The sequence below is a fragment of the Chanos chanos genome, chromosome 10 (genome assembly GCF_902362185.1).
Source record: "Chanos chanos chromosome 10, fChaCha1.1, whole genome shotgun sequence".
NCBI lineage: Eukaryota > Metazoa > Chordata > Actinopteri > Gonorynchiformes > Chanidae > Chanos > Chanos chanos.
In genome coordinates this window covers 16,841,888-16,854,020 of record NC_044504.1, presented here as the reverse complement: position 1 = coordinate 16,854,020, position 12,133 = coordinate 16,841,888, and the positions used below count along the sequence as shown (strand labels likewise).

General features: G+C 43.9%; 1 protein-coding gene across 1 annotated transcript in view; it reads right to left on the bottom strand.

The window, feature by feature from the left end:
• Window positions 1–12,133, bottom strand: part of mboat2a (membrane bound O-acyltransferase domain containing 2a) — a 45,625-nt gene that overhangs the window by 15,268 nt on the left and 18,224 nt on the right. Inside the window, exons 2-3 of the mRNA XM_030786266.1 lie at window positions 7,476–7,621; window positions 3,923–4,000 (exon numbers count right to left, since the gene is read on the bottom strand). Of these exons, the coding sequence (XP_030642126.1) occupies window positions 3,923–4,000; window positions 7,476–7,621 (224 nt within the window). The remainder of the gene's footprint in view (window positions 1–3,922; window positions 4,001–7,475; window positions 7,622–12,133) is intronic.

Below are 12,133 nucleotides of genomic sequence, written 5' to 3'. Positions count from 1 at the left end.
TATTAATAATTATATTAATAACAGAATTATCCCTGGACCTGCCTGATCCTGTCATTTCTTGCCTGTTTTTGTGGTTGATGTTGTTACACTGTTGTTGTGACTAGTGTTTCACCTTCCTCAAAGATTCCTTCACCTCCCTCACTTTTCAGTCTTCACTTTTCCCATCCAAGTTACCCAACCTTTATCTGTTTTGTCTTTGTTCTGTGTAGCCCTTCAACTCAACCCCCCCCCCTCGCCAACTTTTATACAGCTCTATTACTTTTCCATTGGCTTGGGCCTCGTGTTGGCACTGTGATGTCACCAGCGCTTGCTGCCTGGTTCAAAGCAGACGCGGGAAGAAGCACCGATTACTGCTGACAAAGGTGACAGGAAATCTGAGCCTTTCAAACAAACACTCAAATTGCATGATCCCTGCACAGTTACGCAAACGCAAACAAATACCAGTATCAACACGTATACACACACAACTCCTCTTTTCAATTTCCTTCCTTTCTTGGCTCTCTTCTCTCCTGAGCTGACCGCTGTGACTGTGCCCTACTGGAAGAGAGAGAGGAGCACGGTCACCGTGGAGACGCCTGGGGCTGAAATGTCCTCCTCCACTTCCCCCCATGTATCTTTAATGCCCTTCTTCCCTTCTGAGGGTGACACCAAAACAACAAGTCTATGATCGGGCCATCTCCAGAGGACTGCAGTCTCTGGCCGGTCCAAACAGAGTCAGAGAGAGGAAGATGAAAAGAGAGAGACTGACAGACAACCACAAAAATAAGCTAAGTTAGGAGACTTAGTGCCAGAAAACAAGCAGGCAGAGACCGGTCTAAAGGGAAGAGGACAATCAATTAAGGAGGAGGAAAAAGACAGAGCAGACAGAGAGACATCTGTAAGGCCAGTTAGAAAGACCACTTAGAGGGGTAAAAAAGAAAGGGAAAGATAGTTTAACTTAAGAGGCAGGTCCAAGTGGCTGATTTTTAGGGGGGGGGGGGGGGAGGGGGGGTCGTTTGTTTTTGTTTTTTGTCATGTGTGTATTCTCAAACATACCTGGGATTAAAGTATGTCTAGAAGAGTCTTATCTGCACTTGGTTGGAAAATTTGGGATTCTATGATCAGAACATCCAGTTGTGAGCACAGTGGTTACCGTGCATTCTGAAAACACAGGACTACGCCATACGTAAGTCATATTCTGGGTCATTGTGTGTGAGTTAGAGATTACATGTTTATCTCAGTTCCTATCCTGCAAGTGACACGAAGCCTAAAATTAGCAAGTCCTGCAGGGACAGGGAGTTCGGTTAGAGACCGTGAATCAAATGTGACAGATTTAATGAAGTAACAAAGCATGCCTTACTGCGTCACATCCACCAGAAACAGAAAATAGAATCAATCAGACACCTGTTTTCATTTTGGTCCCCACTTCCTGGTCTGGTGCACTCTTTCTGAAACGTCTAAATATGCATTCAGTGGGAGTAAAGGTGACAGTGGGAGGAATGCACTGGTGTTGTGACACATGGTTCCATTTGAATAAGCACACTTGCGTGCCACTCAGCTGCTTTGACTAGTCTTTTCTCAACACACACACACACACACACACAAGCTTTGCCTGCACAGATATGAGGACTAAGGCCACGTTCACGGCGCAGTACCTGGACGAGTTCTGACTTTATTCCTTATGTGTGTGTTCAGCAGAGTGTAAACAGCACATTACATGAGCCACCTCCTCTTTTCAGTTATGATTCCAAGCAATTTGATCCATATGTAATGGGAATAAGGACAAATAATACGATGTGCAACATGTCATTCTTATCATTTGGAGTTTAAAGGACCTGCAAGGGCCTTATTCTTATGTGTCAGAGTGTGACAACAGCAGCCAGTCTCAAGCATGACAGTAAGAACTGAACTGCCACACTGGCTCCCACGGTATCTGGACAGGTAATAAGATTTTCTGTCCTTCGCCTATACATGTGGCACTTCCTCAGGACTACAGCCAAATCACGCTGCTCTCGGATAAGGGTCAGTTTACAAAACCGACATAAAGACTAAAGAAAACGGATCTGGAGAGCTATTTGGAACTGCCTTTAATGTAGGAAAAAAAACTAAGCAAAACTCCATGTGGGTGTGAGGGTGGACCCAATGAAAAAGCACACATATTCAGAGAGATAGCTCAAAGTGGACTAGAGGCTGTATTGGCCAACTTATATCATCTGTAGACAGCCTCTTCACGACCCTGATCCCTGGTAATTAGCCTGGACGTTACGTAAAAGTCAGGTCTTTGACCTCTAAACGTGAATTTGTCAGAGTGGCCTATCTGACCTGCCCTTGGACAACTCCAACAGGTCAGGAAACGCAAACCGTCGCTGGACTTTTGACACCTGGCCCTGAGGGATGGTCTAAAGTCAGCGTGCTTTGAACGTGGACCCGCAGTGTTGTGACACGGACGTGTCATCGTCACTGACTGACTCCACTTATTCAGCGGAAAGCACAGACACTTTCGAAAGTCAAAGTGACAAAAAGTTCTTCTCTTGTTTTTCTGCTTCTCATAGACACACCTCATTTCACAGGCTTTATGTAATGTCTGGAGTTGTTCCTAAACTGCAGTGGTTTTGTTGTGAGACAGTAACGATGCTTAGCAACAGCCAATCACAATGTCAAATGCATTTCAAAAGCCTGCTGTGATTCTTGTGATATTGCTGCAAAGACCATAGCACAGATAATGAGTTACAGTATTACTGGCTACACATAATCTTCAAAGATGTGCTAAACCAAACACATATTTCATTCAGATACTAAGCCAAATAGGTGTGGTACTAAGAACTGTCTTAGTGGTACCAAAGCTGATGGGAAACTGAAGTCAGCAAAACAGATTACAGTTCTGGGGAAATCAGCATTTGCAATATTTGACTGACAGGGCCCTGTTTCAGTATTCTTAAATGGTTCCTCTACTTTGTGTCATTTTCTATTTTAGCTACTTAAGAGCTAAGTGTACTGAACCAAAACAAAACACAGACCACATAAACACATTAAAAAGGTTTGATCAAAGCTGCCATTTACCCTGTTACTTAAGAGTGTCAGGTCTCAATGAAAGGAAACATTGAGGCTTATTGGGACAGAGCCCAGTTAGTTCAATACTTCAAATAACGTTTTTGATTCAGCTCTGCTGTATTGATTGTGACAGAGCAGAGTGCAAAGGACTAACAGAACCATTTGACTCTGAAGTCAGTCCGTTTAAAAACACAGAGAATGACAGACATGAAATCCAGTGACTGAAAAAGCAACAGGGTCACTGATGACCTACTGACATTGCTGTCCAAAGAAGCGCGATCATTTTTGGCTGGACGCTATGGTGGCATATGACTTCTCTAGTCCAGTACGCACACGGCAAGAGGACAGAAGTTTGGACTGAAGCTAGAGAGAGGACCTTCTGTTTGATGTCTGTGTGACACTGATCGGTATTGAGCTGCAGGTATTTTCAGAGATATCAAAGCATCTCGAAAACACAGCTCAATACATCACTACAACTGACACCATAATGACTGGAGGACAAATAGGGTATAAAGGACACACACACACACACACACGCACACACCCTTTCCCTTAGTGCACTTCATCTGAGTTGTTACTGAAGATCATAAAGGGACAACAGGGAGCATGTGACGTGGCAAAGCAATGCTGTACCAAATACATAGAGAAGTCAACTGATTATCATCTCAATGATGTTTACTTAATTTTTTATACCTGCAATACAGACAAATAATAACAGAGATAACACTAAAGATCATAAACAACATTGAATAAAACCAGTCTTCTTGAACCATCCAATGTGGACAACATCAACCCCCCCACCAAATAAGAAAAAAAAGGGGTTCCAGTATCAGTCAGAGCTCCCCAGTCTGCCCAGTATCAGACAGTGATTACTCGTGCAGCTGGTACTTACTTGTGCATGTGTTCCACGCCTGCAAAGATCATGATGCCATAAGTCAGGCCACTCTGAACCAGAAAATGTAAGGCATACCTATAAAACAATAGAGAAAGGAGACATGATGAAGTCGTCATTACTAATGAGACTGAGAGTGCAGAGCGCTCAGATTGCTCTAATTCATATGGAATTTTACTGGCCTGTCAAATATGACTGCCAGTTTGAATTAACATATAGTTGAACACGTGTGAGATAGAATATTCTAGTATCCAAGTCAGCATTCAATGAAAATTTGATTGGATTTGTGCAATATTGCAACCTGGTGCTTACACTGTGTGTGTGTGTGTGTGTGTGTGTGTGTGTGCGCGTGTGTTTTAATGAAAACAGTTGTCCATACCACTCACATAAAGATACACAACACAGACAATAAGACTTGTAAACATAAAATGCTTGTTTTCATGTATTAAACTGGTGATCAAAATCAATTTCAGCATTGTGCAATACTGAATTCAGCTTTTTAAAAAAACAGTCTTTTATCCTAGGTACATGGATTGGCCGTGCCGGGTCTGTGTTGACTGAGAGACAGCTCACAGACAACCACTGTCAAAACAAACACAAGGACCTCTCTCCCAAGGTGTGATAGTGTAAAAAAGCACCAGGGAGAGATGGACAGGGTGAACAGTCAGACTTGGAATTCCAATTTTGTTACCAAAAAATGCAACTAACTAGTAATTACATTCAGACAATCCATTCCTGCTGTGTTTCTTTGTGGCGAATTGATGAAACATGCTCTATAGTGCTTCTCTCAGCGGTGAGTCCCAGAGAGAAATGAGCAGAAGTGGGCACATCTTTCACTTTCTCTTTCCTATCTCTTTCTATTTCCCTTTCTTCTTTAGCTACAAGAGTCTGGTGGTTTTGTGGTTAAATCACTCATGTGAAACTATCATGTGCCCATGGTTCTCCTCTCTTTAAACTCAGATCAGCAGACAGGAATATCTCACCTCACTGTTACACACACCAGCCAAGCTCGGGGAGAGACAGAGAGAGGGAGAGTGTGAGGGGGGAAATATTCAGAACCGTTTGCGTTATGGGATCAGATTGGTTACCAGTTAATATGAAATGAATTTTGCCTCAAGCATGTCCAAAGACAGTATCCTTTTTTGCGCTGACACCTTCTTGAGTAATCCAGCGTCCCATCAAAATGTATGTGTGTGTGTGTGTGTGATGTTGATTGCATAACCACTTCCTGTGAGGTCAGGAGCTGTGTGTGGCCTGCTCTTTGTAGTACGGACCCATTGATCTGCCTATGACTTACGTAGCCGGGAAGAACTTGTGACCTACTGTCTTAAAAAAACAAATCCATTTACAGTCCTTGTGACTTAAGTGTGACTACATTTAGGGAACTTGGGACTCATGACTCATTATTCTCGTTTTGGCAAACATTTCACATTTATTTCACTGTAAAACAAAACAGTTTGTCTTTAGTTATCATTGTTCTCCACCTTTACACTCTATCTTTCAGAGCGTGAGTCCTAATCTAGTTCTTAGCTTTCATTATCCTACAACAATGGAAATATATGGCTTATGTTTATTAGAGTTCACCTTTAAAAAAAAAAATTCTTCCGTCAACTGCAGTTTAAGTATCGTTCTATGACAGTATAGCATGAACAGATTTTTCTGCTGTCCAAGGCCTAGAGGGAATGTTCTATAATAGTCTACTAGGCCACTCACTGGAGTGCCAAATTCAAAAGCTCCATTCTCTCTAGGAACATCCTAAATGACAAGTTTACCCCAGGGGTCCAAGCTCAAACCTGAGACAATTTCTATCCACTCCTGGCACTGAGAGGTCGGGACAGTAAGCGTGGACATCAGCTGCAATAACTGAGAGCGGGGACACATCTAACAGGCAGGGTTGTGCGGCGGGCTTGTCTCCCCTGGGGGGTCCATGGGGGAGAGTGGAGCTCATTAAGAGTGAGCAGAGAGTTACCTGCAGTGTTGGGGGGATTGTGCTTTGTCAGAGAGCTGTTTCACCTTCACTACACGTCATTACTGGTTCTCAAGGACGTTCAGACAAATGAAACCTGTGAGACCCAAACAAAAGCCACAGCACACATACACACTCATGCTCTCACGCTCTCTCTCTCTCTCTCTCTCTCTCTCTCTCTCTCTCATTCTTCAGCAGGAGAAACAGCTTGCACTACTGTGTGGAATGGACCCCATACCTGAGGGAGAGAGAGCCCAAAATAAGCTTGTTTCCTAATGAATACGTGTAGCACTTTTCCCCAGGCCAGCAGGGAGCCCAAAGAGAGAATATGGGAATGAGAAAGCGAGACATTTGGCATTCATCAGTGCGACAGCGAACCGCATCGTCCTGAGAACCGATCAATTACCGAACCGGCGTACTCTATCTCTTACCGCGTGCGTTCACACCCTACATCCAAATAAACGACCCGCAATTCTCTCGTCACTCGTGATAAGCTGGGTCCAACACGGACTGATAACAACACTTCTCTTACGCTCCAGTTGGTTGAAGAGAAGCCTTTACCCCCATACATTTGCATGAAGCCATCGAATTGATCCGTTCATTACACTGTAAATCCTTATCAGTAACACCACCACGGCTTCTCTAGCCATTACGGAGAAGTTGTAGCAGCTGTTAACATCACTGGATATCATCCAGCAAGACGATACCAGAGTATTGATCCGTCTGTTGCCGAGAAACTTGATCTCTTCCATAAACACAGCGATTACGCGTTGGGAAAACATGTATCATTTCCAAATGACCCCATAAAGAATCAGTATGCAAATATTGTGCAGACTTGTTATGCAAACAGCATAACCTCTTGTTTCGCAAGAACTAACCCACTATACAGAAATTCACATTACTTTTCCTCTGGAGACAGATAAAGACAGAACGGAAAAATGGTTTGTGATGAGAGCACAGATAACAACATCTACACTAAATAACCATATCATACACCGGGTCTCCAGCAGATAAAGAAGAAAACTACATAACCGGACCTTTTATCACATCGCTTTATCACTTTATGAACCAACCAGCACTGCTCAAAGGGTCCAAACACACAGTTGAGATTTCTTCTCCACAGATGAAATTTCAAACATTTTGCCCTGAGCACATACTGAGACCGAGTGAATTACGCGAACAGTCCAAATCACTGCCACTAGAAATGGGACTCTTTTGGATTGTTTAACAGGAGCTATGTTTAAGAGATTAAACATAAATATTAGAAGAGATCAAATGAACAGGCTATGATTATTAGACGACTTTTATTGGCTTTCCCAAAACTTCCTGGCCTGGAAAGTACCATTTTTGGTCTGGAAAATACCTTTTTGTTTGTGTGTGTGACTGATGACATTTCTGGGATTCCCGTGATCGTAGGGATACAGTTAATACCCCCATTGAGAAGCAGTGAGACCAGCTGTGTAATGGTGTGAGGGTATTCTCAGCCCTTAACAAAGCAGGCAGGACTTTAATGGGGCTGCAGTGACCCTGGCCTGGCACAGTGTGATACAGCGGTGAAGGAGGAACAGACAGCTTCATGACACTTACCAGCCAAAGCAGAAGAGGGCCAGGTAAAAACCCAGCAGCGTGGCTACCACATGTCGGACAAACGTACTGGTCTTACTGGGATGTAGGTAGAGGCGAAACCAGAAAGCTGTACACAGAGCAAACAGCTGACATACCACAAAGTTCACCTACGGAAGAGAGAGTGAGAGACAGAGAGAGAGAGAGAGAGAGAGTGTGTAAGACAAGCAACAAGATTAGCCTGACATCTTTTATGGATATGAGGATGAGACTGACATCGTTTACAAATCTTATGAGAGAGACTGCAGCAGAGCAGTGAGGGGCAAGAGGGAACCGCTGTTTGTGTTTCAGTGTTTGCTCTCTCTCTCTCTCTCCCTCTGATACATAATTATAACTGTCCCCTTGGCAAAAGTAACACTTAAGTCTCTGTGGTTGTTTTTAAAAAGCAAGTTTTGAATTGTGACTGATAACATCGCATTCAAGAGATGTAGTGGGGTTGGTCTGAACATAACTCTGGAAGCAGAAAGTGACTTATCATCACTAAATTTTTCTCTCTTACACACGCATGCGAACAGGCTTTCTCTCTCTCTCTCCCACTCTCTCTCTCTTTCTCTCTCTCACACACACACACACACAATCCTGACCTGAAGCTGAAATGCAGTAGAATGTCTCTGAGGGCAGTGACGTAGAAGCCGACAGAAAAACTCAAATTATCAATGGCGAACAACGGCTACCTAACATTCCCTCTGTGGGTGTTCCCGTTAGCCCAACCTAAAGTACACATAATCAAAATTCAAACAACTGTTGCGAAAAGCAAAGCAGTGATAAGATTGAAGTTTGTTTGTTCACAGGGGTAAGGCTGATAGAAGATTTAGCGCATCTGATACTTCCCTGAGTCATTTCCCTCTCCTGCAATCCAAACATATGACTTTCATACCAATTCAACAGACTTTAACAGCAGCAGTTACATAGCAGGTTGACAGAGAGCAGAGGTCCTGAGAGACATACAGAAGGCAGATGTCCTAAGAAACATACAGTCTAAGATCAGTTTTAGCCTTTTATAGTGACATAATTAAATGAGCCAAGGGGAACTGATCCTGGTTCAGCACTTTTTCTCTACGACCAGAAAAAAACTGAACTCACAGACTGTGTTGTACTTTTAGGCCACCCAGTTCAGCAAAGGGCACATATGGGCAAGAGAAAGGAACAAAAATCCTTTTGTAAGTTGTTTTAAAATGCCACCATCTGCACAATAAGTCTTGTTTATTATATCAGAAGATCAAAATTCACCTCCGTTACAGCATGTGTTCACTGAAGATGAAAGAGTTTTATAAAAAACCAGTTCCTACCAAGGCCTGCTGCACCTCACTGGTACTGGTGAGTGTGTGTGAGTGTGTTTGAGCGTGTGTGTTATCTCTTTCGTATCAGTGTGTGGGAACTACTTCACTGTCCATCTCCCTCTCTAAAACCTCCTGTGAGGGATGTTCATTAAAATTCACCAGCATGGATTCACCATGAAGCCTCATCATCAAGAGTCCCACAGTGAGCAGAGTAATAAAATCAGCCTCACCAACTGGACTGCCTCTTTCACTTTGGACAGCACCTTGTTACTGCTGTGGGAACGATTTCTTTGCAAGAGAAATGGAGCAGAATGGGATAGAAGCTTCTGGAATAGCTTCATCATGTGGTTACTATTAGATACTAATGTTGATGGCCATTATGCCTAACAGCCAAAGACCAGAGTCAATATTCTCTGTGTTCTCTCTCTCTCCCTGTGTGAGTGCAGAACAGATACATGCATCTGCTCCATTACCTAATGTGCCGCTTGCATGAGGAGCAAAGCTGATTTAGAGCCATTCCACATATTGGCCAGGCCATGTGGGGGAGCTGAGAGCTCAGGGGAGGGTTAACGACTGGAGAAATATTTCCCCCCCCGGCACACTCTGTCCAACACTCTTATCTGCTGCCTTGCAAATGAGCACCCACACCCAACAACAAAGCCTAGCTTCAGATTCAGCCTACAGCCCGAAATAACTGTGCCATCCACAACTGCGCCCAGGCGCGCGCACACACACATACACAGGCATGCACGCGCACGCGCGCACACACACACACACACACACACACACACACACACACTCTCTCTCTGCCACTCAAACAGTATACTATTGTTATGATAATGGATATCTCTCTGCTTTAGAGCCATTTCTATCCTGCTGATGCACCCAGAGCGGAGGCCTTAGGAATGAGAGGCAATATATGAGTGTTAGAGCCATGCCTGGTGCCCTGGTCTGTTGTCCTGGCGATCCCCTGAGACAGGCCAATTCATTACCCTGAGAAAGTGCCCTTGCCCCATGTGACCCATCAATTCAAATGACTGCTCCTCACTACTGGCATCCTGGTGCTTCCCGGGCCCGGGTCCGTTTATCACACTAAAGTCTTCCTCCTCTTCCACCAGCCTGCCTCGAGTCTCTCTATCATTCTCTCACCATTTTTTCCTTCCTGTGGAACGCCCTCCTCCCCCCCGACACACACACACACACACACACACTCTGCAGGCACAGACACGTCAATCAGCTCTATCAGTGACTGTTGACGTTTTTCTCCTCAGACTACTTTACCATCAGTGCTTCTCCACTGCCTCTGTAGACTGGTCTGGCACACAGGCCCTGTGTTCAGCCTGCGGGGGCAGTAAACTGTATTCGTACCACAAACACAAACTCTCAGTCTCTCTCTTTTTTTTCTCTGTTTCATCCTCTCTCCCTCTCTCTCTCTCTCTCACACACACACACACACACACACTCTCTCTTTAACACCCACGCCTACAACCATACACACATTCATATACAGACAGTAATTGTAACTCTATGTAAAACTGAATGTCTGCTGAGATCTAAGCCTCATTTTCATGCCTTTCCCTGTTCCAGTTAAAATGTGTATATCGCATATTAGACCTAAACCTCACTGTATGTGTTCTAATACCATGTCATTTAACATAAGCATGTCAGTGAGGTTTGGGTCCTCTGGTTACGATCACTCCCGCACCGGACGCCGTGACCGTTGTCACACACAGGGCCCATCTCTTGGCAGGATCCCTCCCCAGTTCTTTACCATATCAGAATGGCTTTACTGTACACACTAACACAAGCTCTTTGTCTTTCTTTACACACACGCGGCCGGGGAGAGAGACAACGGTGCTAACGACAGAGGAGAGCAAACAATGGGCTCTTCACCGCTCCTTTGTCTTCACTGCGCACATTCATTATCACAGCACTATTGTTATGGAGATTGCATAAATCTCATACATACACACACACACACACACACACACACACACACGTGTGCACGCGCATGTGCCTGTGGCTCTCAGTGCATGCGCACATTCAGACTTGAGTATTCATCTGGGGTAAAGAGAGAGATGTGGGCCACTAACAGTACATTTACAGTACATTTACAGTACATTTACAGTACATTTATAGTAGATTTACAGTAGCGACGGGGAGCCTTTTGGCCCGTGTTCGCTTCACACTGGCATTTCCCTCATAACAGGGACTTATCTTTACGGCGTTTTAGAAGTTCCCTGCTCTGTCTCTGCTGGGTTTTTTAGGTTACCTCTAGAGAAGCTGAATCACAGCCCTGTGGCATTAAACCTAACATCCAACATGATTACGCTCATCAAGATTCAGCCCTTCTTTTTCAACAAGCAATGAACTTGACAGCTGGGTATCGCACATTTGTGCTTTTATTCACCTTTCTAAGTAACTATTAAAGAGATAAAGTAAGATTAGTTTAGCCATGAGGCAAAAGCAACAACAGAATTTATTCTTTCAGAGGAAACGTTCTTCTTTGAAAACTGACAACTTATAAAGCACACTGCACTCCTATAGCTAGACTCCGGCATAGTATGCATTTTATATGCAGGTCTGTCTTACTGACCAAACGACACAGATGAGGCCCCATGCACACACACAAACATACACACAAACACACACTACACAGAGAGAAAGGGAGCGATTTGGTGGAGGGTTATTAAATTGCTTGTACCCAAACAGAGCAGTGTTTGTCCAGCTGTGGAAATAAACAGGGGTGCTATAAGGATGACGCCCATAGCATCTGATCCCAGTGCAGCTCCTCTCTTCTCTTCAGTCTGTCTACAAACTCAATCTCCTTTCTGCTGCTTTTTCTAAACTCTGGTCTTGCTCCACTTCTCTGTTGACAGAAGGATCATTCTCGATAACAGAGAAACAGCTTAATTGAGCATGTGTGTGCATGCGTGTGTGTGTTTTGCTACTTGTACTGACACTTACATCTAAATCTATCCTGGTACCTTTAAAAAAAAATGCCATTTAGTAGACTTAAAGCTTTTAGACCTCATGCTGTCTTAGTTCTGTTTTAGGAGCAGTCAGACCAAAGCCAGATTTAACAGCATAGTGCTGGCACAAGCCATTCAGTTATAAAGCAGTTTAGTGAGACAATACCCATTATCTGACCCACTACAGTTCACAGACAGTAAAATTTGTCCTGAAATATATTTCTTTTCTCACAAACACATTCCATATTCTACTTCTGTTTGTTACATTGCATTTAGGATACCCCGAACGGAATTAGGATACCCCTCCTCTTTTCAACATTTCCCTGTCTTTTCTTTGGGGGGGGGGGGGGGTCTTTGTTTGTTTTGTTTG